The 27,289-nt window shown below is 40.2% G+C and overlaps 1 protein-coding gene across 1 annotated transcript in view; it reads right to left on the bottom strand.

The window, feature by feature from the left end:
* mtmr12 (myotubularin related protein 12) overlaps positions 1-27,289 on the bottom strand; it is a 189,259-nt gene that overhangs the window by 142,543 nt on the left and 19,427 nt on the right. Inside the window, exons 2-9 of the mRNA XM_048614037.1 lie at positions 26,329-26,380; positions 24,456-24,595; positions 19,556-19,628; positions 17,914-18,050; positions 14,275-14,368; positions 9,778-9,919; positions 2,198-2,273; positions 689-795 (exon numbers count right to left, since the gene is read on the bottom strand). Coding sequence (XP_048469994.1) covers positions 689-795; positions 2,198-2,273; positions 9,778-9,919; positions 14,275-14,368; positions 17,914-18,050; positions 19,556-19,628; positions 24,456-24,595; positions 26,329-26,380 — 821 coding nt within the window. The remainder of the gene's footprint in view (positions 1-688; positions 796-2,197; positions 2,274-9,777; positions 9,920-14,274; positions 14,369-17,913; positions 18,051-19,555; positions 19,629-24,455; positions 24,596-26,328; positions 26,381-27,289) is intronic.

The following is a 27,289-nucleotide window of genomic DNA, read 5'->3' as shown; positions in this document are numbered from 1 at the left end:
GAATAAGGGTCTAGGCCCGAAACGTCAGCTTTCCTGCTCCTCTGATGCTGCTTGGCCTGCTGTGTTCATCCAGCTCTACACCTTGTTGTTATCTCAGATTCTCCAGCATCTGCAGTTCTACTATCTCTAATACAATGTCACCTGTATGGTTGATCACAGAAACCACAAGTAGATCTTCTACAGAGAACACTCAGGATAAACAGCAGCAAAAATATTCAATATAAATGACACAAGGGCAGTCTAAACAAGAGCCATACAAATTTCTGCATTATAAACTACCTCTTAGAACAACACTGCAGCCCAACAGGTCCACGTGGAAGCAAGCAGTGAAATTTGAATAGGTACATTGAGGGGTATCGACACTAAACTCTCAATATCAAACATGCCCAGAGAAAGGCCAGAGGTGTCACACATGCAGAAGTACCCTATGCACCCAAGGCAATAATGAACTGCCAGCCGTGTACATCCATGTTGACCCTGCTTTATACTCTCCAGTCATGACAGTGCATAACGAATGCAACTAAATTACTTACACTTAGACATTTTTGAACAGTGTGGCATTTACCATCATATAAAATTGACCACACTTTGAAGTACAATGGCAGGAAGAACGCAAAAATTTAATTTACACATTATACAGCAAAACACACCCTTCCAAATGTATATCATTAACAGATTAGCTACTAACCTTTCAATCCAACCTTTGTCCATTTGTGAAGCACTGTCATCAGCTGCTTCAGGGACAGCTGCCATCTTCAGCAATGCACAACCACTGGGATGAGACCAGCACCAAAGCTGCATGTGGGCAAGTTAGAAACATCATAAAAATGTATTAGGCTTTTATTTGGTGGTAGTGGTGGGTGGGTAGAGAAAATGTACAAATTTAAAACAAGGATGGGGACCGTTGACTTACAACACATAACTAAATTATATCTGTCTGAAGTCCACTTCATTGGGGATTTCTGCAGTTACATGTGATCTTTATTTCAGAAACAGGACCCTTGCCATTTCAAAAACATAAAAAGGAAATCAGACATCATGCAAAAAGGCAATAAATTATGGAATTTGAAAAAAGGTCACTGGACTGAAATGTTAACTTTCTTTCACCACAGATACTGTCTGATATGCTGAGAATTTTAAACAATTTGTTTTCTTTTGAAGGACGACAGCTTAAGGAGTGAAGATTAGAGTGTAGGATTTGGTAGTTAAAGATACTGCAAACAACAATGGCCAAAAAGGGAGGGCGCAATGCACAAGAGTTTGGTGGAGAGCCCAGGGTGGAATAGATTGTAAGCAGCAAGTTACAGGTATGGAGTGGAATCTTCAATCAGCAGTGAATACAGGAACAGAGACACACAGGCCCACAATCTAATGCATCGTGCCAGTTTAGATCCAGAACTCCAAAACATTTTTGAAGGGAAATTGTGACAAACTACAATGGTTCATCTGATCACTGGATGGGCTCCATAGCCTCAGAAGCCCCCAGCTCTCCTTCACTTTGCAATGATAGCTCTGTGCTGGTCAAACAGATCTCTTGCAGAGCTACTCCCCGGTCTGCCAAATTATCTTTCCTGCACATACTAGGATTTCCAGTTGGTATTCAGGCTTTGAATAATGGGCCAAAATAAAACTAGTACAACAAAGCAGTCTCCCACTCCAGGAAAGGTGGTTGGGGAGGGGAGAACAGGTGTGGAGACTAATCCCACACCCATCAGGGCTGCAGCTGTGGCTCTCGGTTGTCCTTTGGAGGAGGCAGAGGGGCAAAATTGGATGAGAATAGAAATCAGAGGGTCACAGGATTGGATGAACTTAGAATTAGGGAGGGGGTGAGGCCACAGGGAGTCAATGGGAGTCATCATCAGCCTTCCTAAAGTTAAACTTTTTCCCCCAGTAGTCATACATAGTCTTTTCTCAACAGATTCTTGAAGTCATTACAAGTTAACAGATATGTTGTGGCAATGTTGTTAATTCTGTGTTAAGTTATCACATTCTAAGTGCTCCAACTTCTACCCATTCGGTGTACATGCAATAATAAAAAAAAGTTCGACCTACTCAATTTCCTCAAAGCCTTTGAGAAAAACAGTGAACAACTGTTGAGAGATTTACAAAACATACATCATACATAGGAAAGTACTAACAGCACTTAAACCTACCTTAAGGTTGGGCAATTAGAAGAAACAACAATAAGTAAACTTACAGGAATTCCTTTTCCCTTGTATTTCTTTATGTCATCATCAGCAACAGATAAAGGAACAGCAAAGAACTGTGGAAGTCTGGAAGCAAAACAAACCAACTTATTTTGAAAACACAGAATTTACTGATAAATTGACAAAATGTTGCAATTAAGTGATTCACTCAGGTAGGTGCATGAAGTTAAAATATCTTCCTTTCCTTTTAACATTTTGATATAACATTTCCTCCAAATATACACAAAGAATTGCACTTTTCACCTAGTCCCTGATCCTTTTCAAATATATTTCGCTTTAATTTTAAAAGCCACTATGAATTCAGCTTCCATCACTGATAGGGTGGTCAAACCCCAAGAAATCTCAACACAAAATTTCTCCCAACTTCTCCCATAAGACCATTAGAACCAGGAAAAGGTGTAGGCCATTCAACCCCTTGAGCCGGCTCTGCCATTCAGTCTAACACACTCACATCCACTTTGCTGACCTTTCCCCATAACCAGTGATTTCCTACTGATCATGAATCAATCTATTTCAACCTTAAATAGACCAAGGATTCTGTCTCCACAGCTCTCTGTGGAAAGGAATTCCAAATAATCTCAACCCACAAGAAACTGCTCCTCATCTCAGTCTTAAATTGGTGCCCCTTTATTCTGAGACTACACTCTTTGGTCCTAGAATCTCCCACAAAGGGAAACTTTTTTTATTCATTCACAGGATGAGGACATTGCTGGCTAGTCCAGCATTTATTGCCCGTCACTAATTGTACAGTTAAGTATCCATCACATTGCTGTGGTCTGGAGTCACACGTAGGCCAGACCAGGTTAGGATACCAGTTTCCTTCTTTAAAAAGGACATTAGTGAACCAATGAGTTTTTCCCTGACAATCAACAACTGATTCATTGTCATCATTAGGTTCTTAATTCAGATTTGTGTGTTTTTTTTATTTAAATCAAATTCCACTATCTGCCGCAATGGGATTTGAACCAGTCTCCCCAGAACATTTCCTAGGTCTCTGGATTAACAGTCCAGCAATAATACCACTAGGCCATTGCCGTCACCACCCCCTCCCACTTACCCTGTCAAGTCCCTTAGATGGATACAATTACTAGATTTACAAAGGCATCTGGATGGGTATATGAATACTAAGGGTTTAGATGGATAGAGGTCAAATGCCAGCAAATGAGAAGAGATCCCAGATTGGGATGTCTGGTCTGTGTGGGCGATTTGGATCGAAGCGTCTGTTTCTTCCATGCTGTATGACTTTATGACGATTACTCTATAATCCAAAAGGTTTTAAAGAGATCACCTCTCATTCTTCTAAATTCTGATGAATAGAAGCCCAACCTGTTTATCCTTTGCTCGTAAGACAATCCCTCCATACTGGTATCATCCTTGTGAACCTTCAATGAAATGCCTCCAATGAAATAATACTTTGTTGTTAAGTAAGGGGACCAAAAAGATGCTCACAGCACTCCAGATATGGTCTCACCAGCAGCTTGTACAGCTGAAGAGTTCCCCATTTTTATCCTCCAAGTTCCTTGAAACAAACAGTCAACATTCCATTTGCCGTCCTGATTACCTCCTGCACCTGTGTGTTGGTTTTGAGTATTGTGCACAAATACCCTCAAAGGCCCTTCATCTGCAAACCTGGCTACCAGTATATTTGTTTCCTTTCTCCAAGTCATTATCTATATTGTAAACAGTTGCGATCCCAGCACTGATCTGTGTTGAACCCATTGGTCACAGGTACTCAACCTGAAAAAAAGACCCATTGTTTCCAGCCCAATAGCCGATTCTCTATCCATTCCTATAATACTTTGTCCTTTTGTTGACTAACAGAAGAGCTTTTCCCTTCTCTTCCCGCCTACAAACACTGATAAGGCCCCCAGTCCTTGTCATCCCACCAGTATCCACATCCAAAGAATCACAAGTTGCCATTTCTGTCACCCTCCAGCAGGATACCACCTCCAGACACATACCCCTTCCCACCCCTCCTTTGTCAGCCTTCCACAGGGACAGTTCCCTCCAGGACACCCTGGTCCACTCTTCCTCCAGTCTGCAACACCACCTCACACCTCATGCCACCTTCCCTTACGATTGCAGAGGATGTAACAGTTATCCATTTCTTCCAACCTCCTCATTATCCAAGGCCCCAGACACACCTTCCAAGAGAGGCAGGAATTTACCTGCACTTCACTATCTAACTTACTGTATTCACTGCTCACAGTGTGGTTTTCTCTCTAAAGGAAACCTTTGTTTGTCAGTGCATTGAGTATAGGAGTTGAGAGGTCATGTGGCTATACAGGACATTGGTGAGGCCACTATTGGAATACTGTGTTCAGTTCTGGGCTCCTTGCCATACAAAGGATATTGTGAAACTTGAAAGAGTTCAGAAAAGATTTACATGGATGTTGCCAGCTTTTGAGGATTTGAGCAATATGGAGAGGCTGAATAAGATGAGGATATTTTCCCTAAAGTGTCAGAAGCTGAGGAGTGACCTTATAGAAGTTTACAAAATCATGAGGGGCTGGATAGGGTGAATAGCCAAGTCTTCCCCCCGGGGTAGGGGAGTCAAGAACTAGAGGGCAGAGGTTTAAGTTGAGAGAGGAAAGATTTAAAAAAGGGACCTAAGGGGCAACTTTCTCCACACAAAAACGTGATGTATGTATGGAATGAGCTGCCAGAGGAAGTTGTGGAGGCAACTGAGTGTACGAATATGAAGGGTTTAGAGGGATATGGGCCAAATGGGACTAGATTAAATTTAGGATATCTGGTCAACATGTATGAGTTGGACTGAAGGGTCCATTTCCATGTGTGCAGCTCGATGACTATGACAAAACACAGACTGGGCAACCGCAATGCAGAACACCTACATTCTGCCTGCAAAAATGACCCTGATCTTCCAGTTGCCTGCCACTTCAACACACCACCCTGTTCCCTTGCCAACATGTGTCTCAGGCTTGCTGCAGTGCTCTAGCAAAGCTCAGCGCAAGCTGGAAGAACAGCATTTCATTTTCTACTTGAGAATTTCTGCAACCTCCAGGACTCAAAATCAAATTCAGTAATTTTAGGGCCTAAACACCTTGCTCCGTGTCCTTCCCCCAACCCCCACACACCAAGCCCCGTCATCACATGGACTGTTACTACACGTAAATCGATTATCTGCTAATGGTCCTCATTAGCAGATATTGATTCTCCCAGGCTGACCATTATCCATTCCTTTGTCTGCCCAACTGCTCCTTCTCTCTCTGGGCTCCAACTTCACCTATCATTTACTCCTCACCCCCTCCCTATCTTCACCATATATACACCAATCTTTTCCTAGCTACCATCAGTTCTGAAGGATCACTGGACCCGAAACATTAACTCCGCTTTCTCTCAACTGATGCTGTCAGACCTGCTGAGTGTCTCCAGTAATTTACAATTCTGTTTCAGATTTCCAGTATCCACAGTTCTTAAATCAATTAAAATAAATTGATTAAAATAATCAACTCCAGACATTTGCTTGTATCTTACAGCAAAATACTTAGCAATTTATTGAAAATAATAACTTTAGCAAAGCAAAATTAAACAAAGTAATCAAACTGGTCTAAGCTATAACCCTAAACCTTGTTCAGCCCCATTCACACAAAACACAAACCTAGTTAAGGGACAAATAAAAGAAAATAACAAAACTGGCCAGATTACTCGCCATTTTCAACAGACATAAATAATAGTTTCTTGGTTGATTTTCTGAAGATGCCTATTCTGAGCTTCCAAGAGCTGCTCGTAGGAAATGAGGCAGGGATCTTTCAAGCCTTCATGCTAGCTTTAGCAGCCAGTTTCCTTTTACACAGAAGCCCAATTCAAACTCAGACTACTCTGACAGACTCCTCCACAAAGCCTCAGTTACCATTCAACATGTGCCATCCACCTAAACAATAAAAGGTCTTTTCCAGACTTGCTGGAACCAATTCTCAGGTACTGGCCTCATTAATAACAAACTTCTGCTATCTGTTTAAACATTGTATTCTTCCTCTGTGGCAAAGCGTCTGAAGGACATTTTGATTAGAAACCAGCCTGATAGAGTATGCAAGTAACGTATGAGAAGCAGCAATAATTCAGGAAATGGAAGGGAGGAACGAACTCAGGCAAACCACAATCATCAGGGTAGCGGTAGGAGTACAATTGGTTCTGCTATAATGCGACAGTTGCATTCCTGTGCAATATCGCATTATAGAAAATTGTGCAATAGAAATAACAGGTCCCATAGGAGAAGTGGCGCTGGGGGCAGACCACCAGAAAAAAAAAATTCACTCAAAATCAGTCAAGAGCCTAACACAAAGGATAGCACAATTTGAATAAATGTTTAATTCAAATCTAATAATGAAATGAAAGTAATTTAACACTTTACCTTAAAAAATTTCAAGATGACTTGATGGAGGAGGTCGTACTGCACCTCTCAGAAAGCACTTCACGACAAAGCCCCAGAAACATCACGTGATGCTGGCACGGAGACACGGCACCAACATCGTACGTATTCACGACAAAGCCCGTGAAACGATTGTGATGTTGACACATATGCACTCTAATGGAATCGCGGTATAGCCAACACAAGTTCATGATTTAGAAACAGCAATCCTCTATTCGTCAAACACGTTACAGCCAATTCGTGTTGATGGAACTGACCGTAATTTGACTAAGCTGTGGGCTGACCGTGCTTGGTTCCGAACAGACTTCACTTAAATCTCCACAAGGCATTTGATAGGGACCACATCAAAAGTTATTGCAGAAAATAAAGTTAATTTGGGGAGGAGATAACATACTGGTATGGAGAAGATTGGCTGGCTAACAGGAAGCAGAGAGTAGGTATAAATGGTTCTTTTTCAGATTGGCAAGATGTAGGACTGAGAGTAATGAGTAGTGTGCCAGAAGGATTGGTGCTGGGATCTCAACTGTTTACATTTTATATCAATGACTTAAATGAGAAGATAGAAGGTATGGTTGACAACTTTACTGATGACAAAAATAAGAAGTTGTAAAGAAGACACAAGGAGGTTACAAAAATAAATTGATAGGTTAAACAAGTGGGCAAAGATATGGCAAATAGCATGTAATATGGGAATAGTGTAAAGTTGCCCATTTTGCAAGAATAAAAAAGCAACATTACCTAAATTGAGAGAGATTGCAGAACTTGGATGCAGGGACCTGCGTATCCTCACAAACGGATTGCAAAACTTAGAATGCAGGTACAGCAAATAATTAGAAATGCTAACACAGAATGTTATCTATCATGAGGAAAATTGAACACAAAAGCAGGGAGGGATTCTTCAATTATATATAGCACTAGTGAGACCACATCTCATGCTGGGCAGTGATCATTATCTTATTTAAGGAAAGATGTAAATACATTGGAGATAGTTCAGAAAAGGTTAACTAAAAACTGTTACTAGGAATGGGCAGGCTGTATTGTGAGGAAAGGCTGGACTTGTATCCTCTGGAATTTATGAGCAAGAAGTGACTTGATTGAAACAAGATCCTGAGCTGTCTTGACTGGGTATGTTTCTATTTGTGGGAGATTCTAGATCTGTGCGTGGAATCACAGTCCTTGCATGTTTAAATTCTTGTTAAGCAAGATGTTGAAAGGTTATTAGGAGTATATGGCAAAGTGGATGTAGGGTTACAATCAGATCATCCATTATCTTATTAAAATGGTAGAGCAGGCTCAAGGCCTACTCCTGCTTTGTAGGTCAGAAGTGGGAATGATCGTCAATGATTGCATAATGTTTATCATCATTCACGACTCTTCAGATACTGAAGCAGTCCATGTTCAAATGCAACAAGATCTGGACAATATCCAGGCTTGGACTGACAATGGCAAGTAACATTATCATCACACAAATGCCAAACAATGACCATCTCCAAATGAGACAATTTAACCACTGTTCCTTGATGTTCAAGGGTGTTACCATCACTGAATCCCCCATCAACAACATTCTGGGGTTACCATTGACCAGAAACTCAGCTGGACTCACCATATAAATACAGTAGCTGCAAAAGCAGGTTGGAGGCTAGGAATACTGTAGTGAGTAACTCACCTCCTGACTCCCAAAGGCCTGTCCACCATCTACAAGGCACAAGTTAAGATATGATGGAATACTCCCAACTTGCCTGGATGAGTGCAACACCAACAACACTCAAGAAGCTTGACACCATAAAAGGACAAAGCAGCCTGCATGATTGGCACTACATCCACAATCATCCATGCTCAGTCGCAGCAGTGTGTACTATCTGCCAGATGCACTGCAGAAATTTAACCAAGTTCCTTAAACAGAACCTTTCAAGTCCATGACCATTTCCATCCAGAAGGGCAATGGCAGCAGCAGGCTCTCCTCCAAGCCAGTCACTATCCTGACTTGGAAATATTTAAAGTGACTGATGGAAAGATTTAAGGGTACATGAGGAATATCTTTTTTCACCTAGATGATGGCAAGTGTCTAGCATCTGCTGCCCAGTAAGGTGGTTGAAGCAGAAACCCTCAACTAATTTACAAGAACCTGGATCAGCATGTAATGTCCTCTAACCTGCAAGGCAGCAGTCCAGATGCTGGTATGTGGGGCGAGAATGGATGGTTAGTTTATCCAGCCAGCACAGACACTATGGGTTAAATGGCCACTTGCTAGGCTGTACTTTTTCCATGGTCCTACAAGTCTTATTTGGTCTGGGTTACCTGCCTGGCACCAAGGCTTACAATATCTGCTTGGGCTGGACAGCAACTTGCTATCAGTGGGGGGGGATCCAGTCATTGGAACCTTTGCAGGTTCCAACAGCACAGGCAGGACAAAGAGGGAGGTGGTTGTGCACAGTTAGTATGCAAAGCTAGGCACTAAATTAAGAAACAGGACCTTAAAATGGCCAAAATCTTCAGATTACTTCATGAGCCACATGCAATTCATCATAGGACAAAGTCAGCTGGATTCAAGGACATGTGTGGGAGACATGGGTTCTAGTCATGGGCAACAGCATCAGTACTGGGAAGAGGGTATTTGTATTGAAGGGACAGTGTCACCTAAACAATCTCAAGATGGTCTTGAGAGCCACGTAACTAAACAAGTAGTCCAGATTTCAAACGGAATAAGGGCAAGAGTTCAAATTGGGAATGTACAGAAAAATCAAACAGTAAAGACAAGGCCAAACAAAGGTTTTAATTATGGGAAATGATAAAACAGACAGACATTGACAGGAAGGAATCTAAGTGCAGATCAACAAACGATTGATCTCATTGCTGTTTCTAGGGCTGGTTATACAAAATTAACAGCTGGATCTCCCCACAGTATACACTGCACCTCTGAAGTACTTTATTGACTGCAGCACTTCGATATTCTGTGGTCATAAAAGATGCTTTATAACTCCTCTGTATTCCTTGACTACATGAACAAATTATTGCCATGTAGGCAAATTTTTTTTTTTTAGTAGGTAGGAGTCACGGGATGGTACTTTAAGTGCCAGGAAATGGTTTAGCAGGGGATAAAAGTAGGATTTTTTTGGTGCTGTGCATTCTCAATAATTACCTAGAATGATCTACAATGATTAACTATTGGCTACTCACCTGGTGCTGATTTTATAATTTTCATTAATGGAAATTATTCTGTAAGTTAGCAGACCTCCAGTGCGGTCCAGCTCTCCTCGCCAATCATTTTTTGATTCAAACATCATGGTTGGAGGATCATCTTCTATTCTTATGGGACCCACTGGGGGGAGAAAAAGAAAACAACTTCTCATTGACAAAAAGACACTTGTCCAGAACTAAATACTTCCATGTCCACAACTGGTTAGACCATAAGATACAGGAGCAGGAAAACATCATTCAGCCCATCAAAGCTGCTCCAGCATTCAACGAGACCATGACTGAGCTGATAATCCTTAACTCCACTTTCCTGTCATTTTCCCATAATCCTCGATTCCCTCACTGACTAAAAAGTTTTCCACCTCAGCCTTAAATATACTGAAGGACCTGGCCTCTACGGACCTCTGCAGGAAAGAATTCTGCAGATTCACTCAAAAGAAGTAGCTCCTCCTCATCTGTCTTAAATGGGTGCGCCCTTATTCAGAGAATGAGCCTTCTGGTCCTAGACACACACAAAAGGGAAACAACTTCTCTGCAACTACCCTGTCATGTTCCCTAAGAATCTTGTATGTTTTAATAAGGTCGCCTCTCATTTTTCTACATTCCAATTATTACAGGCACAACCTACTAAACCATGTTTCATAATTCAGTTCCTCCATACTCAGGATCAACATAGTGATCTTTCTCTGATGGACTGCCTCCAATGCCAGTATATCTTTCCTTAGATAAAGGGAACTAAAACTGTTTATGGTATTCCAGCTGTGGTTTGACTAGTACCTTGTATAGTTTTACTAAGACACCTTATTTTTATACTTCATTCCCTTTGAAATAAAGGCTAACATTTCATTTGCCTTCCCTATTACTTGAACTTCGATGTCAGCCTTTTATGATTTATGCATGAGACTCCTAAATTCCTTCGTGCTTAAGTTTTTTGCAGTCTTTTGCCATTTAAACAGTATTCAGCTCCTCTTGTCTTCCTGCCAAAGTGCATAACCTCACATTTACCCCCAGGATGATTTTGTATGCAACTATTCGTAGAAACTGACATTAGCATGGAAAATGCTGTGGAGTTCTACTGGAGAAATAGGGACTTGTTTTATTAAATAAGTTACAAATGGATTTTTGGCAGTGAAAACTGATACAAGAAGATTTCAAAATCATTAAACTTAGCAAGATACAAAGGAAGAAATATTTACCTTAATGGAATTACAGTTAATATTTTTGTGAGTAGAGAAAGTTAAAATAAGTCAGCTCACCAAAGCAAGTTGCTGTCAGTTAATGAGCAAACAGAACTTAGTATGAGCACATTCACTGTTTAAAATATTATTGATAGCACAACACACAAATTGTTTTGTGAGGTACTGCAAAGTTTTTATCTAATTTTTCTAAATATTTGGATTGTTTACAGCTAATATTTTAAAAATAAATAACAGCAAACTTACAGTGTTTAGCCAGTTTTAAAGCTTTTACGTCACAAAATAAAACAGATGAATGGGCTCAATTAGTTCATACTAGTGCTCAGGTTTCACAGGATCAAACTGCATGAAGCTATTGAAACTAACTGCTGAAAAATGTCACATAATTCAGCTCAACTAAAAATCAAGAGACTCTCCAAGGGACTACGCTGAGAAACTATTGTCAGGGGCAATGCTATCTTTTGGATGACATGCTCAAAGGCCCCATCTGCCTGCTCAAATAGATGTAAGGAGAGACTGTGGAAGCTAGTTGTGGTTGCTGGAGGCCAATCATCTCAGCTCCAAGACATCTCTGTAAGAGCTGCTCAAAACTATTTGTGATTCCTCAGACTTTTTAAAAAAAAAAAAACCTTGCTTATGAGATACAGGCATCATTGCCTGGTCAGCATTTATTACCTATCTCTATGAATGGTTTGCCAGCCCTTTTCACTGATTAAGGGTGTTAACCACATTGTTATGGGTCTCCTGTCACATGCTAGCTAGACCAGGTGAGGATCACAGATTTTCTTCCCTAAAGGACATTATGAAACAGATGGATATTTATGACGATGGTTGACATTAGATCAACTTTTAATTCCAGATTTTTATTAATTCAAATTTCACTATCTGCCATGGTTACATTTGACCTATGTCCCCAGAACATTAGACAGGGTTATGGATTGCTAGTCTAGTGACACTACCACTACACCACCTCATCCTCATGTGATCCAGACGATATTCAGGAATGGCCTAATAAATCAGAGTCCCTACAGCATGGTATCAGGCCATTCGGCCCATCCATAACAGCTGTCTGACGAGCAGCCCACTCAGACGCATTCCCCTTCCCTATCCCTGTAACCCTGGATTTCCCATGGCTAATCCACCTAGCCAGCACATCCTTGGACACTATGGGTAATTTAGAATGGCCAATCCACCTAACCCACACATCTTTTCGATGTAGGAGGAAATCCATGCAGACACAGGAAGAGTATGTGCAAACTCCACAGTCTGTCACAAGGGTGGACTCGAAGGCACGTCCCTGGTGCTGTGAGGCAGCAGTGCTGACGCTGAGCCACCATGTCGCCCTGGAAAGTAACACTTCTGCCACAAATATCATGAAATGACCATCTTCAAGAGAGAATATAACCATCTCATCACATTCAAATTGGTACCATCACTGGATACCCCACGAGCAACATCCTGAGGGTTACTATTAACCATAAACTGAATGGGACTAGCCATATAGCTATTGTGCCTACAAGAGTAGCTCAGAGGCTGGGAGTTCTGCATCAAGTAACTGAACTTCTGACTCCCCAAAGGCTGACCCCACAGCAATGAAACACATCAGCAATATGACTCAATACTGTCCAACAACATTCAAGGAGCTTAAAATCATTTAGGACAAAGCAACCCACTTAACTGATACTCCACTCAAAACCCTCAACATAAAGTCTTCCCCAAAACAGTAGTATGTGCCAACTATAAGATGCCCTGCAGCAACTCTCCAAGGCTCCTTTGACTTCACATTAAAAACTAACAACTGCCAGACCCAGATCCAGTACAGATGCATGGGAAAGTGACTACCTGCAAGCTCCCTTCCAAGTCATACACTATCCTGACTTGGAAATGTAGAGTGGAGGTACTGGTGTTGGACTGAGGTAGACAAAGTCAGAAGGCATCATCAACAAAGAAGCTGCGCTCGAAAAGCTTGTGATTGCAAATAAACCTGTTGGACTATAACCTGGTGTCATGGGACTTTTGACTTTGAAAATATAATACTGCTCCTTCAGTGTTGGTGGGTCAAAATCCTGGAGCTCTCCCTCATGACATTGTGGGTGTCCCCACACTCCAAGGACAACAGCACTTTACGAAGGCAGCTCACAACCAACCTCAATTGCAATTAGAGATAGGGTTACGGTTAGGGTTAGCATTGAATGTTGGCCCAATGATATTGACATCCCCTGAAAATAAGTATTTTAAAAAATTCAGTAAATATTTGAGAATAATAACTGATAATGGGGCTTGAAAGCATTTCAAGTGATGTGATCTGATATTTCCCTGACACGTGGACTGGCCAAAGAGTCTACAGTAGCCTCATCTCATTATATATTTCTTCGCATGTCCTTTAAGTAAACAGTTCAAGAGTCTGGAGAATTGTCAAAAAGAAAAATTCTGTATTGAGGATACGAAATTAACTCAGTCACCAAATACAGGTCAAAATTTTAAAGTGCCTTAAGAGCACATTATTTAGCACACCATATCGCTATTGTGCCTACAAGAGTAGCTCAGAAGCTGGGAGCTCTGAATCAAGTAACTCACCTTCTAACTCCCCAAAGGCTGACCCCACAGCAATGAAACATCAGCAATATGACTCAATACTCTCCAGCAACATTCAAGATTCATAAATGTTTGGTGTCCCATTAAAAAAAAAAAAACATTGATTCAGTCTCTCTCAGTCCAGTGTCTAAATACATCATTACAGACAAACTTAAGTAGAATTTTAACCATTGGGCTGGTGCCAGCTCTTTACTATATCCTTTGATTTCTAATTATGTCAAATTCATTGTTTAAACAATGCAATAATTTGAATGAGTAACTATTTGTGGTAAAGCAATTTGATGTTTTATTAATCCTCTGCATTCCAAAGAAAAAAAACTTTCCTCATCCTTCATTGGTACATAGTTAATCAATTATTGTCATCTCTATTGGATTCTCCTTAAAAATACCACTTTATTTCAGACATTAAAATACCTTCTAAGGGTGGCTGAACTAATGTTAACTGATTTCTCTCCACAGATGCCGTCATGTCTGCTGCATTTCTCCAGCAATTTGTTTTTCTGTTTCAGATCTTTGACTTTAGTGGCATCATTCTAAATGTTTCCAACCTTAGTAACTGGAGATGCAATTTTTACAGAACCAGGTTAGTTGCATTCAAACATAACACACACATGGAAACTGGCTGCAACAATGGCCCAAAACATACCAAAAAGCTTTCAAGGTAAGCAGAGGATTTCTACAACATTACCTTTAAGACCACCTGCTGCACCGACATAGGGGAAAGCAAACAAACATTTTAAAGATGTTGGATTCAAACAATGGTGAACTATCCCCTGGATCAGCTGGAGGAAAGAGAGAGGAAAACAGTTATCAATATATGTATTGAAAATTTACCAACACTTTGTTGTTATTGGGGCATTTGATGGTTGTGGGGGCAGGGGGTGGTGGAATTGAGGTGTTTGCAAGCGAGAGAGAGAATGATTAGTTCATCCTTTATCATCTCAAAATAGGCAAGATGTATATACAAATAGACACAGAAGCTGAACTGGCCAAAGAATATATTCAGGCTACATTTTCCAAAGAAAAAGTAACTTTTTCACAATAAATAAATATCTTCATACTTTTAAGTAAAAACCGAAAGAACTGTGGATGCTGTGAATCAGGAACAAAAACAAAGTTGCTGGAAAAGCTCAGCAGGTCTGGCAGCATCTGTGAAGGAATAAACAAACAGAGTTAGAGTTTCGGGTGTGGTGACCCTTCCTCAGAAATGTTCCAAGGAAGGGTCACTAGACCGGAAATGTTAACCGTTTTTTCCTTCAGATGCTGCCAGACCTGCTGAGCTTTTCCAGCAACTTTGTTTTTCCTTCATATTTTAACACACGTAACAAAAAACCTTACTAATTATTCCCCATCCCTTCATAGCAGAAATTAGGCCATTTAGCCCATCGAATCTGCTCCACCATTCAATCATGGCTAATAGGTTTCTCAACCCCATTCTCCTGCTTTCTCCCCATAACCCATTGCTCCCATCAGCAACCAACCTATTCTCACCTTTCTCCTAGACTGCACCAAAACAGAGGGAGTGCTTAAAAGTTGCACAAAGACAAAGACAATTGTACCTCTTCACCCCTAAAGGTGAAATACTCGTTCTCAATTTGATATTGCACCATAGATTAAACCAACATTGTTTAAGGAAATCACTGAAATATAAACATACCAAGCTCCTCCATAGACCACCACCTTAGCATTTAACTTCACTACTTGTAATTCTTTGATACTCCAGTAGATCCTGCTGGAGTACTAGTTTTAAGTACCTTCAACTCAGGCCAATGTGCAAGCTGGCATATTTTGGTCAGTAGGCTAAACTCTTTACATATTAAGACTCTAAGGATTAGCTTTCAGATTTGGAAGGTAGGGAAGAAGGGAGAGTGGTTAGATGGCAGTGTAGTGGTAATGTCACTGGACTAGCAATCCAGATCCCCAGGCTAATCTAATGGGGGTACCAGTTAAAGTCCCAATATGCCAGCTGGTGGAATTTAAACTACTAATAAGGTCTTGTATTGAAAGCTAGTTTGATAGTCCCACAAATGACCATTGTGATAAAGGCCAATCTAGCATACTTATGTCCTTCAGGGAAGGAAACCTGCCAATCACACCTGGTTTGGCCTACTTGTGACCCAAAGCATGTGATCAACATTTAACTGCCCTAAGAAATGGTGTAGCAAGCCACTCAGCACTGGAGTAGTTAGAGTTGGACAACAAAATGTTACCCACATCCTGAGAGAATAAATTGAAAAATAACTCAGATGTAGGGTCAAGTGTGCATCGCAACAGTACATTTTTTGGAAACAGTCACTGGACACTGTTTGACCAATTAATGGCCAGGAACTACTTGAATAAGGACAGGAGGTGGGCTCAAGGCTGGAACATGGATCGTGTGGGGAAGAGGGGGCTTCCACCTTCAGATGCCTTTTCAGTATTTGTAAAATATGTGATGTTGGCAAAAATAAAACGGTCACACGTGCCAGACCACCATTGTAGAGCAGTTTCTCTCTTCACCCACCAACATCCCAGCACCACCCTCACCACCACCACCACCCACTGCTCCCTTGGGCAGTCTCAGGAAATAGTGCTAATCAGCTAGACCAGTGGTGTCCTAAAGGTGATCCTGGAATGCTGAATCCCTGAAGACTAATTCCAGGTAACTGCTGTTCTCTGGATACTATGAGGTACTGCAGACCAACCTGGTCATTGGCCTCAAAATTCATCCCAACAACTACCTGTGATTTGCAGGCAGGGGCACTGGGAAAGGTGTTAAAAGATTTACTTCCATGATACCAGAACTGGAAGGATGAAACCAGCAACTTGCAGTTGCAAAACACCTTCAAATGTCTTGAGGCACTCACAGGTAGGTTAAACAAAATTTGACAGAGATGAGGGATCAAAGGAGGAGATTTAAACACGAAGATGAGATTTGAGATTGGGAGCATTTCGGATGAGGATCCAAGGTACAGCAACAACACAACAGGTGCTAGATTACCATGACTTGTTGCAGTACAAGATACTGGAATCAGTTAGATGTCTGTCATAAGTAAAATATATTCAAATATAGCTATCCATCATACTGTGACACAGGCATATGGAACAATGCACAACCTATGTGGATTAAAATGTAAGTGGTCTGATTCGTAAATTTTCAGATGACAAAACTTGGAAGAGTTGTAGATAATGAGGAAGGTTATCAAATGACACAGCAAGACATGGATCAGTTGGAAAATTGGGCAGAGAAATGGCAGATAGAGTTTAATCTGGTCAAGTACGAAATGATGCACTTTAGGAGCTCAAGTACAAGAGGACAATAAACAGTAAAATGGCAGAACTCTCCACGAACATCAAGAAACAGTGGAATCTTGGGGTGCACATCCAAAGCTCCCTCAGAGTGGCAACACCAATGGACAAGATGGTAAACATGGCAAAGGTGGCATACCACATGCTTGCTTTAATTGGTTGGGGTATGGAGTAAAAAAGTTGGCAAGTCATGTTGCAGTTAGATCACATGTTGAGTATGGTGTGCAGTTCTGGTCATCACAGTATCAGATGTAGACACTTGAGAGGGTGCAAAACAGATTTACCAGGATGTTGATGATAACAGTGTGGAGCTGGAGGAACACAGTAGGCCAGGCAGCATCAGAGCAGCGGTAAAGTTGATGTTTCGGGTTGGGACCTTTTTATAGTTACAGCGGGAGGTTGGACAAACTTGGATGGATTTTATTAGGGCATTAGAGGCTGAGGGGGGCAACCTGATAGAAATATAAAAGTTACGAGAGGCATGGATAGGGTGGATAGTCAGAGACTTTTTCTTCCATGGTGGAAGTGTCAAATACTAGGGGACACAGTTTAATGAGCGGGGCGGGGAATGTCAAATACTAGGGAACACAGTTTAATGAGCATGGGTTGGGGGAGGAGGGGGGAGGTGGAGGCGGAGAGAGTTAAAAAGGAGAACTATGAGGCAAGTTTTCCTTTTTAAACAGGGGGCGATAGGTGCCCAGAATGCACTGCCAGAAGAGATGACAGAAATAAATATGATAGCAACCTTTGAGAGGTGTTTGGACAGACATGAACAGACAGGGAATAGAGAGATATGGACTATGTGCAGGCAGATGGCAGTTTCGAATAGTATCATGGTAGCTGCAGACACGTTGGGTTGAAAGGCCTGTTCCTGTGCTGTACTGTTATTCAGTGCTATAAAACATACAATGTTAAACATAGCTTGAAGGATATACATAAAAGAGGTAGATGAAAAGGAGGGGAGGGCAAATTTGTAAAGAACCTATTTGAATAAACTGCACGTGAGGCAGGAAATTAGATAGTTATAGTTCTCATTTACCCTTCTGGCATCCTCTTCCTTAGTGTATCTTAAACCAAAGTGAAAGACTCGGAAATCTTTACAATACAGCAGAAGCTTCTCAGGAATTTTGTTCTTTACAGCACCTGGTAGGAGCGGCTTCTTTTTATCATCATACACTACAAAGAAAACCACAAAATGTTATGTAATTCTTACACATGAAGCAATAAAATGTGAAAGATGATCTTCAACTACAGTTATTGTTGTAAAACATAACAGTATATTACATGCTCCCATCTCAACATTACCCCTCCAATACAGAACTTTGATATCAATTTGTTAACCAGCAAGTCAAAAGTGGTGTAAGTAGATCATTTTTAAGTCAGTTTAATAAAATGAACAATATTTTTGAAGATACCCTTTTTATAACATTCCAGAATGTCTACAAATCTTGTCATTTCTAAATTCATCAGCATGTCATTTTATAGTATGAGCTGAGAACAAAGGCTGACATGCACATAAAACAGAGGATCCAAACAAAAAGGATCTACGTCAATAAACAGCAATGAAGAGCAAAACGCTTTTCCATCACTAAAACTGGAGCCAACTGAGAAATTATCTGCAGGGAACTTAAAATTATTAAGTAACTATTACTACCAAATGTCAATTTGGTATAACTGGTATCTCTCACCTTAAGGAATGAACAGTTCTGAATGCAAGATCTCTTGAAAAACTATCTAGACTGTCACTCCAGTACAGAGCTAAAAGATCAACATTGCAGGAGATGGTAACCTTCAAATGAGACATGGACCAGAGGTTACATTTGCCTGTTCAGACACAAAGGCCCACTGACACTATTCAAAGTTCTTGTGAAGTCCAAAGAGAACATCTCTTCCTTGACCAAAACAACTTTTTTGGGGTGTGGGATCTGATCATTCATTTTGCTTGCCTTTTTTGAGCAATCCTGCCATGTAAAATTGGCTGTGTTATTGTAAATGAAATTCCAAACAAGATCAGATTGTGGAAATGTAGACAAATTACTACAAAAAAAAAACTGCATGACTGAGGTATATGTTACTGACGTAATGCAGTCTCTTGTTACTTGCATCTCAAATAGCTACTGGATTTTTTCACTGAAGTAATTATTCTCCAATACTCCACTTAGATTTATTTTACAGTGAAGTTTGACATCTAATGAATATTGCAACTAGCTAGATTTCTTGACTTGTTGTCAAGTTACTGACCTTTTTTTTTTTATAACAAAATTATTGAACTTCTGGCACCAAGTCAATTACCACAGACTTTCCTATTAAAACCTTCCCTCTACCCTCAATCCCTGCAGGCATTTATTCCTTGCAGCCTCCATACAGTACCTTCAGCAAAATGACTTTTGTACATTAGGAGGGAATAACAACAGGCAGGTGAACGATGAAGTTAAGATTCCGTGATCTCGTGGAATAACAGAATAGACTGAGGCAGCTGAATGGCCTATTCTGGTTCTCTACTTCCTATGGATTTGGCTGCAGACTGGGCCAACTCAAACCCTCCAGTCTACTTTCCCATTCAATTAGTCATTTCTCAGACAACATTGTAACTAAAGCAATCTATATCCTCTGAAAGATCAGTATGTGCACAAATAGAAACAAAGCTAGAATGATTAAAACTCCATGCATCATCATATTACCTCCAAAGATCTGGTCCACACAATGCAATGAGATATCATTTTCACCCATCAGTTTATTCCTATATGATTGTTCCTAGAATGCAAAGCAGTAACAAGAAAAAGCTAAATAAGCATTCAAAGACAACTGATCACATTTAAAAATCAATGCCTAAATCATCTTTTTTAGTGTAGCAATCTAACTTGTAGATCTTAACAACACTGGGTAAATTCTACAAGTGTTTCATAAAATAAATTCTTTATTACTATTACAGCCCAAGATCTGAAAAGTAGTTTGATTTTATTCATTCATGGGATGACAGTGCCAGAATTATTTGCCCATCCTCATTTGCACTCAAGAAGGTGCTGGTGAGCCTTCTTTGTGAACCACTATAATTCAGCTGGTGTAGGAACACTGCAGAGTGTTGAGAAGCGAGTTCTAGGATTTTAACACTGCAACACTAAAAATATGGTTCAAAATCAAGATGGCACAGGATTGGGAGGAGAATGTGCAGATGAAGTTCCTATTCGTCTGCTGCCTATACATTCCTGTACACGTTCTTACTCCGATATATTCTTCTAGCTGTAGACAACTGTGAATTTGGTAGGTGTTGTTGAAGAATTAGTATTGCCCATTTGAAATTTGAATACAGCAACAGTTCTGACTTGAACAAATGAACTGAAACATCTATTATTAGCACACCTGATAAAGGAAATAAATCAGTCATATTATTGCATCATAAATTTACCTATTATTCTCAATTAACTTGAAGTGTCTGTACAAGATCTAAGTTGTTCACCCTTCATTCTTGCCTGCCCAAGGACTTCAATGATTCTCAATTATTCATTATTAAATTTAATAAAAAATGATACTGGGAATTATACTTCCAAGAATGCACATTGTACCTCGATTGTATCCATCAAGAACAGTTGAAAACAGTCTTCTGCCAAAATTTTCAGATGGTTTCTCATTTTATCTTAGGTAATTAATTTAATAGAGGGCACCAGTTTCTTCCTCATTTCTATAATGCGTTTACAAAGCAAAACAAGTCGAGAACAATGTCAAACTATGCACTCACTCATTCCACCAAGATACACCTGCTTCTGCTAGTCAAACCTCCAATTTCTGTGTTCCAGCCATCTGCTGATGTCAGTTGCCAAAATTAATTCTGGCCTGAATCCTTCAATTTCCAGGAACCAGAAGTGGAAGCTTTGCAGACCAATTAAGTAAACTGCAGTAAACATAGATATTTTCAGCAAAGAAGGAACCCATTCAGTTAACTGTGCCTGTGCCAGCTGAAAAACAGCAGTTGTCGAATGCCACTTTCCAGCTCTTGGTCCATTGTGCTGAAGGTTGTAGAACAAAGTTCATGAAAGTTCTGCTTTACAATTCTTTCATGCAGTTTCAAATCCTCACCACCCTCAAAACAATGACAACTCCCCAATAATCTTGGTCTTGCTACCAAATTTTTGAAGTCTATTGATCCCTTTCCCCACCCCCAATGTTATCAAAATCTCTCTGCCTCATTTCCAAAAGAACAAATCCATTCTATTTACACATAAACTTCTTTAGTTATAGCAACATCTGTGACATCTACTTAAATTTCATGTGTACTACTATATTAAGTATTTCCTGTAAGATGGTGAACTTTAAACAATACTCATACTCAATGAATGAATACCAATACTTGAGCAATTTCAATCTACATAAAAACTGATCAGATACAAATCAGAGTGGCACGGGTGCCTTCATGAAGCATTCAGAATGCTCTGCAATAATTTGTTACAGCTACAAGTTATACCAAACTTGGAATTGGAATTGCAAATTGCGACAGGATTAATCATCTCAGAGTAAAGGCACCCCTAGACAGCATCAACCACAAAACAGCTGAACTTTACACCTACCTTGAAAAGGAAAATGAGTGGTCTAAGGCTAGTATTTTAAAAATAAAGACAACTACGTGGACGTAAAATTGGAGCTGGCTGAAGTGCACTGGGATACTAGGTGAGGAAACAAATCAATTGGCATTGGCAGACATTTAAGGGAATATTTCATTATCTGTGGTTAACTACAGAAGTTAAGGCAAAGACATTTAATTGCTTAAAGATGAGTGATGGATCAGATGCTTGAACAGAACGTGAAGAACTGGAGTGTCTGCTACAAAGACCAAGAGGGTCAGCACTTGCACATATAAGGCCAGTGAGTGTTAGTATTTGCATTGTTCACAAAGACATTGGATCAGCAATTGGCTTGAGGCAAGTTGCCATGACCACAAGGGAACATCCCTGGCTGCAATAAAGCAAGCTTTGGCTGACAGTGGGATTAATATAGAGAGGTGCTCCAAAAACAGATCAGGTTTATTATCAGGAGGAAGGTGGAGAAAAAGGTGGTTCAGACAAAAGGGACCAGAAGGCTCCAGCTCCTTCCAAATTGCCAAGAGCGAGGAAAGTCGTAAAGAAGGTGAAGAAAACTACAACCTAAAAATGTCGAAAGTATAAAAGTCTGAAATGCCTCTAAGAGCCACCACATTAATTTTTGAAACTTCACTGGAGTCTGGAAAGGTTTCAGGAAAGCTCATTTATGGACGATCCAGGAGGAGTTGTGGTAGTTTTTTTTCTGGGACGGGTGTTAACAGGAAACAACAGGCCAGTCATGATGGCTTTTCTCATGGGGAAGAGGTTCGAATCAATCATGAAGCAGTTTACAGCTGAACACTTTAAAAACTCAAGCACGACAAACATACCTGAAAGCAAAACAAATCAACCCAGAACTCAAACAAGCCCAGGGATAGAAACAAGAGCCCACTGACTGCTGATATGAAATGGTTACTGGGTGATCAAACAATGTGTACTTCAAACAAGCTGATTAGTCTGCACACCGTTTGCTTTGATTTTAAAAGTTTGCTTAAGCCATGTCACAGAATTTGTACCAGCAAAAGTTGTATTACTAAGTGCAGCAGTCGGCCATTCAGCCATTTAAGCCCGTTCTACCATTCAATACAATTGTGGCTGAGCATCCATCATTCCCACTTTCTCCAAATTGTTTGATCCCTTTAGCCCCAGGAACCAACAGCTTTGTGGCAGAATTCCACAGCTCCACACCCTTTGGGTGAAGGAATTTCTCACCTCAGTCCTAAATGTCCCAATATCTTAAGCTGTGACATCTGGTTCTGGACTTCCCAGACATTGGGAACATCCTACCTGCTCTTATCCAGTCCTGTTAGACTTTGAGGTTTCTATGAGATCACCTGTCATTCTTCTAAACTCCAGTGACTACAATCCTAACCAACTCAGTCTTTGCATACATCAGTCCTGCCAGCCCAAGAATTAGTGAACCCTTCAGTCTGGCAAATCTTTGTTGTACTCCCTCCATAGCCAGAACATCCTTCCTCAGATAAGATGAGCAGAACTGCACACAATACTCAAGGTGTGATCTCACCAGAGCCCTGTACAATTACAGCAAGATACCCCACTTCTGTAATTAAATCCTGTCCTATGAATACCAACATACTATTTGCCTCTTTACTACCTGCTGCACCTGCACATTTACTTTTAGCCACTAATGTACAAGGACAACTCCCCTTTTTCCACTCTATCGTGATTCAGATAACAATCTGTCTTCCCGTTTTTGCTACCAAAGTGAATAGCGTCATATTTAGCCACATTATACTTCAGTTGCCATGCAATTGCCCACTTACTCAGCCTGGCCAAATCACAATGAAGCACCTCTACATTCTCTTCACAGTTCACCCTCCCACCCAGCTTCATGCTGACTATAAAAGTGGAGACGATATATTTAGTTTCCTCAACTAAATCATCACAAATTATTGTAAATAGGTGGGGTACAAGGAGGAGATTGATCAAGCATAAATTCATGCTGATTCTGTCCAGTTGCATCACTGGTTTCCCTTGAGATCTGCTATTAGATCTTTTACAATAGACTCTCGCATTTTCCACACTACTTACAGCAGGCTAACCAATTTATAATTCCTTTTTCTCTCTCTGTTTTCGACTTAAAACTGAAGATAGAGTGATAGAGAAACTCAGCAGGTCTGGCAGCATCTGTGGTGCATGATACTGAGTTAATATTTCAAGACGAGCATCATTCTTCAGAACTTGCTTTCTCCCCCCAAAATAGTGGGAACATTTGTTAGCCTCCAATCCACAGGAACTGTTCCAGAATCTACAGAATTTAGAAAGCTGACCACCAATTCATCCATTACTTCTCAGGTCCTTCACTACTATGGAGATGTAGACTGTCTAGTCTGGGGATTCATCAGCTTTTAGTCCCATCAGTTTCCTCAACACTATTTCTCTATTAATATTGATAGCCTTCAGTTCTTCCCTTTCACTAGACTCTGCATTCCCCAATGTTTTTGATACATTGTGCCCTCCTTTGAGGAGGCAGAACCAAAATAAGTATTTAATTGACGTGCCATCTCTTGGATCCCATTATAACTTATCTGCTCTAGTCAGAAACAGGGTAAGTTATCAGACATGACCCGTCTGATTCTGCAAAGGAGATGTACAGCACAGAATGAAACCATTCAAAAAAAAAAAAAAAAAAAAAAAAAACTACATCTATGCAGTGTTAATATCATTTACAATGTCACCCATGTCCCTTTCTATACAGTTTACCTTGGTCAATCCATGACAGCAGTCCTTAGTTCCAAGGTAACTTTCCAAAAGAAGATGTATATTATCCCTCCAAATGTTTTCTCCAATAATTTGCCAACTAGGTTTTAATGTTTGGTATAACTCTTTTGTACATGTTGCCATTGCAAGTCTACTTTCAGTTTTCTCAATCACACAAGTGCTGCCCAGAAGCAGAGAGAGTTCATAGTCCTTTCAAATTTCTAACTCTGGCACCAGCACTCAAGTAAAACACTATCAAGAGTAATATATGTTCTTAAATAACACTTACCACCTCATCCAACAACTGCTCAGCACTTAAAAAAGAGATTTTGAAATTGGTACAGATGAGCTTTCCATAAAAGCCTCTTTGTAAGGAATCTTCTCGACTGAGTTTCACCACCGTGTTTGCCTCGCAGATTAGAATTTCTCCTGTCATACAGGAAAGGGAAGTGAACAGCAGAGAGAGAAGAAAAGGGAGAACTGATCAAATAAAGTATTCATAATTGGCATCTGAAACATGGAAGGCCAAACAAACTTGCGTTCATCACGTCTCTCAACCTTCGTATAACTGAATCCTTCATCCATTCTAATCAATTCCCTCAGCACTTTAAAGAAATGTTCCAAGCCCTTTAACAAGAAGGGGACCTAGAACCAGACAATACTCAAGCTGATACCCAATGAATCCATGACTGTGTTTATGCTTCACCTGAGCTTGCCATTCATCTTTCTCCTTCTAAACCTACAATCATAACCATTCGTTTCCTTCTCCTTCATATGATTGAGGGGTTTCCCTTCAAAATGCATTCATCAACCAATCCCTGTAGTAGGGAGAGTTCCACATTCTCACCACCTTTTCAGGTAAAAAAAATTCCCAGAGTTCTTGAATCCTATATGGAATGTTACATTGTGGAATCCCTAATGCAGCAGATTCACAGGGAATTTCCCCATAAAGAATGGAAGTCAAACAACAACTGAATCCCAGAATTTAAAAGGCATCTGGATGGGTATATGAATAGTAAAGCTTTAGAGGGATATGGACCAAATGCTGGCAAATGGGACTAGATTTATTTGGGATATCTGGTCAGCATGGACAAGTTTGACTGAAGGGTCTGTTTCCATGCTATACAGCTTTATGACTATGCTGTGTAACTCTTCAATCCCAGGACCCTCTTCCTTACCACTCAAAGAATCCATTCACAAAAAACAACAAAATTTTAAAAAGGGGTCCAGTCAAGTAAGCAGTTACTCAGTTAAAAAACCCAGTCTATCGCCCAAGTAACTGCTCAAATTAATCCCACAACTCGAGTTACTGAACTCAAAATGTTAACTGTCTATTTCCCCTCTCTACAGAGGCTGCCAGACCCACTGAGTTTCTCCAGCAATTTTTCCTCCAGTGACTTTGACTCAACCAACAGTCTACCATTGAGCCAAGGATGACCTTTCACATTAATTGTCCAGAAATTGGGTTTCAGTAATTTTATTGTAGCTCCTGCATTTGATATCCATATTAGATGTGAAGAAACTACTCCATTGTTGCAAACAAAAAGCTCGCAAAATGTTTAGTCATATCAGCTGCAACTGGAAAATACAATTTGTCCATTTTAATAATGTCACTTTAACAAAATAACATTAACAGTTTCTCTTTTGTTAAACCAAAGTTGTTTCAATTGTTCATTAATAGTTTGCTGCAGTCAAGAGAAAAATGCAGTACAAGAATGTTTGTTCAAGCAAATTTATGTTTTGATCAGTTAAATGTTCTTAAATAAATTGTTTGCCACTAGGGTGCAGTAAATACTAATAAATTTTAACATTAAAAAGCAAATGCAATTTTCAGTGTAACAACAGCTCATGGCAGAAAGAACACTGAGCCTATGTTCATAGATGACAGCATGCTCAGTGACCTTATCATCCCATTTTCGTCTTCATTTCTCTTGTAGGTACTAATTCATTTGGCCAAACCTTGAACTGTTTATAAATGCTTGATCTTCCACAATATTTAAGTTGATGGGTCATAACCCTCACCCAATCTGAACATGAAGTGTTTCTTCCAAAAATGACCACCATCAAGAGTGGAAACTGTTGACTGACCTTCTCTCCTCAACACTTGAGAAGGAAACAAGGCTTTTAAAATACAAATCTTGTGGAAGAAACGTTTAAATTACCTGGTAATAAGTGTGGCTTCAACTCATCATTAACATTTTCTTTTTTAATTTCCTGGAATAAAAAGACAGACAGACTTTCAATCATGAATTCAGATAGAATACCTTAAGGAACATCGTGAATTGGAGTTAAAGAAAAATTAAATCTAGATAAAGTCATACATTCATCCAGCATGGAAACAGACCCTTTGGTCCAGCCAGGCAGCCCAATGTGACCTAGTCCCATCTGCCAGCCCATATCCCTCCAAACCCTTCCTATTCATATATCCATGCCTTTTAAATGCTTAATTTTACCAGCCTCTATCACTTCCTCTGAAGCTCATTCCATACACGCACCATCCGCTGCTTGAAAAAAAGTTACCTTTCAGGTCCTTTTTAGCATCTTTCCCCTCTCAGCTTAAACTTATGCCCTCTAGGTTTGGGCTCTCCCATCCTAAGAAAAAGCCTTAAACTGCAGTGAATATAATCCTAACCAACCCAATCTCTCTTCGTTGGTCAGTCCTGATATCACAGGAATCAGTCTGGTAAATCTTTGTTGCATTCCCTCTATAGCCAGATCATCCTTCCGCTGATAAGGGGACTAAAACTGCACACAACCCTCCAATGGCAGTCTTATCAAGGCTCTGTACAATCACAGCAAGACATCCTTACTCGTGTTCTCAAATCCTCATTCTCATCTAACACTCTCCCTGTCTTCCCCAATTTTTTCATCTCCTCTTCTCAGTTACTGATTTTCCCTGGCCAGTTAGAAAAAAGTTTATTTTTCTTCATTCTCATGGAAGCCCCTCACAGTGATACCAGGTACATGGAACGTGTGTGCCAAACAGTGCGTTATCCAAATGACTTCAAAACTATTCCGCAAAAGCACTGGGAACACAGTCCCTCAAATATACCCAGATGGAAATTCATCAGAGATAGTAGGAACTGCAGATGCTGGAGAATCTGAGATAACAAGGTGTAGAGC

Source organism: Rhincodon typus, chromosome 1 (assembly GCF_021869965.1).
Source record: "Rhincodon typus isolate 14 chromosome 1, sRhiTyp1.1, whole genome shotgun sequence".
Classification (NCBI taxonomy): domain Eukaryota; kingdom Metazoa; phylum Chordata; class Chondrichthyes; order Orectolobiformes; family Rhincodontidae; genus Rhincodon; species Rhincodon typus.
Note: the sequence above shows the minus strand (reverse complement) of the source record. Positions and strands in the feature narration are given on the sequence as shown.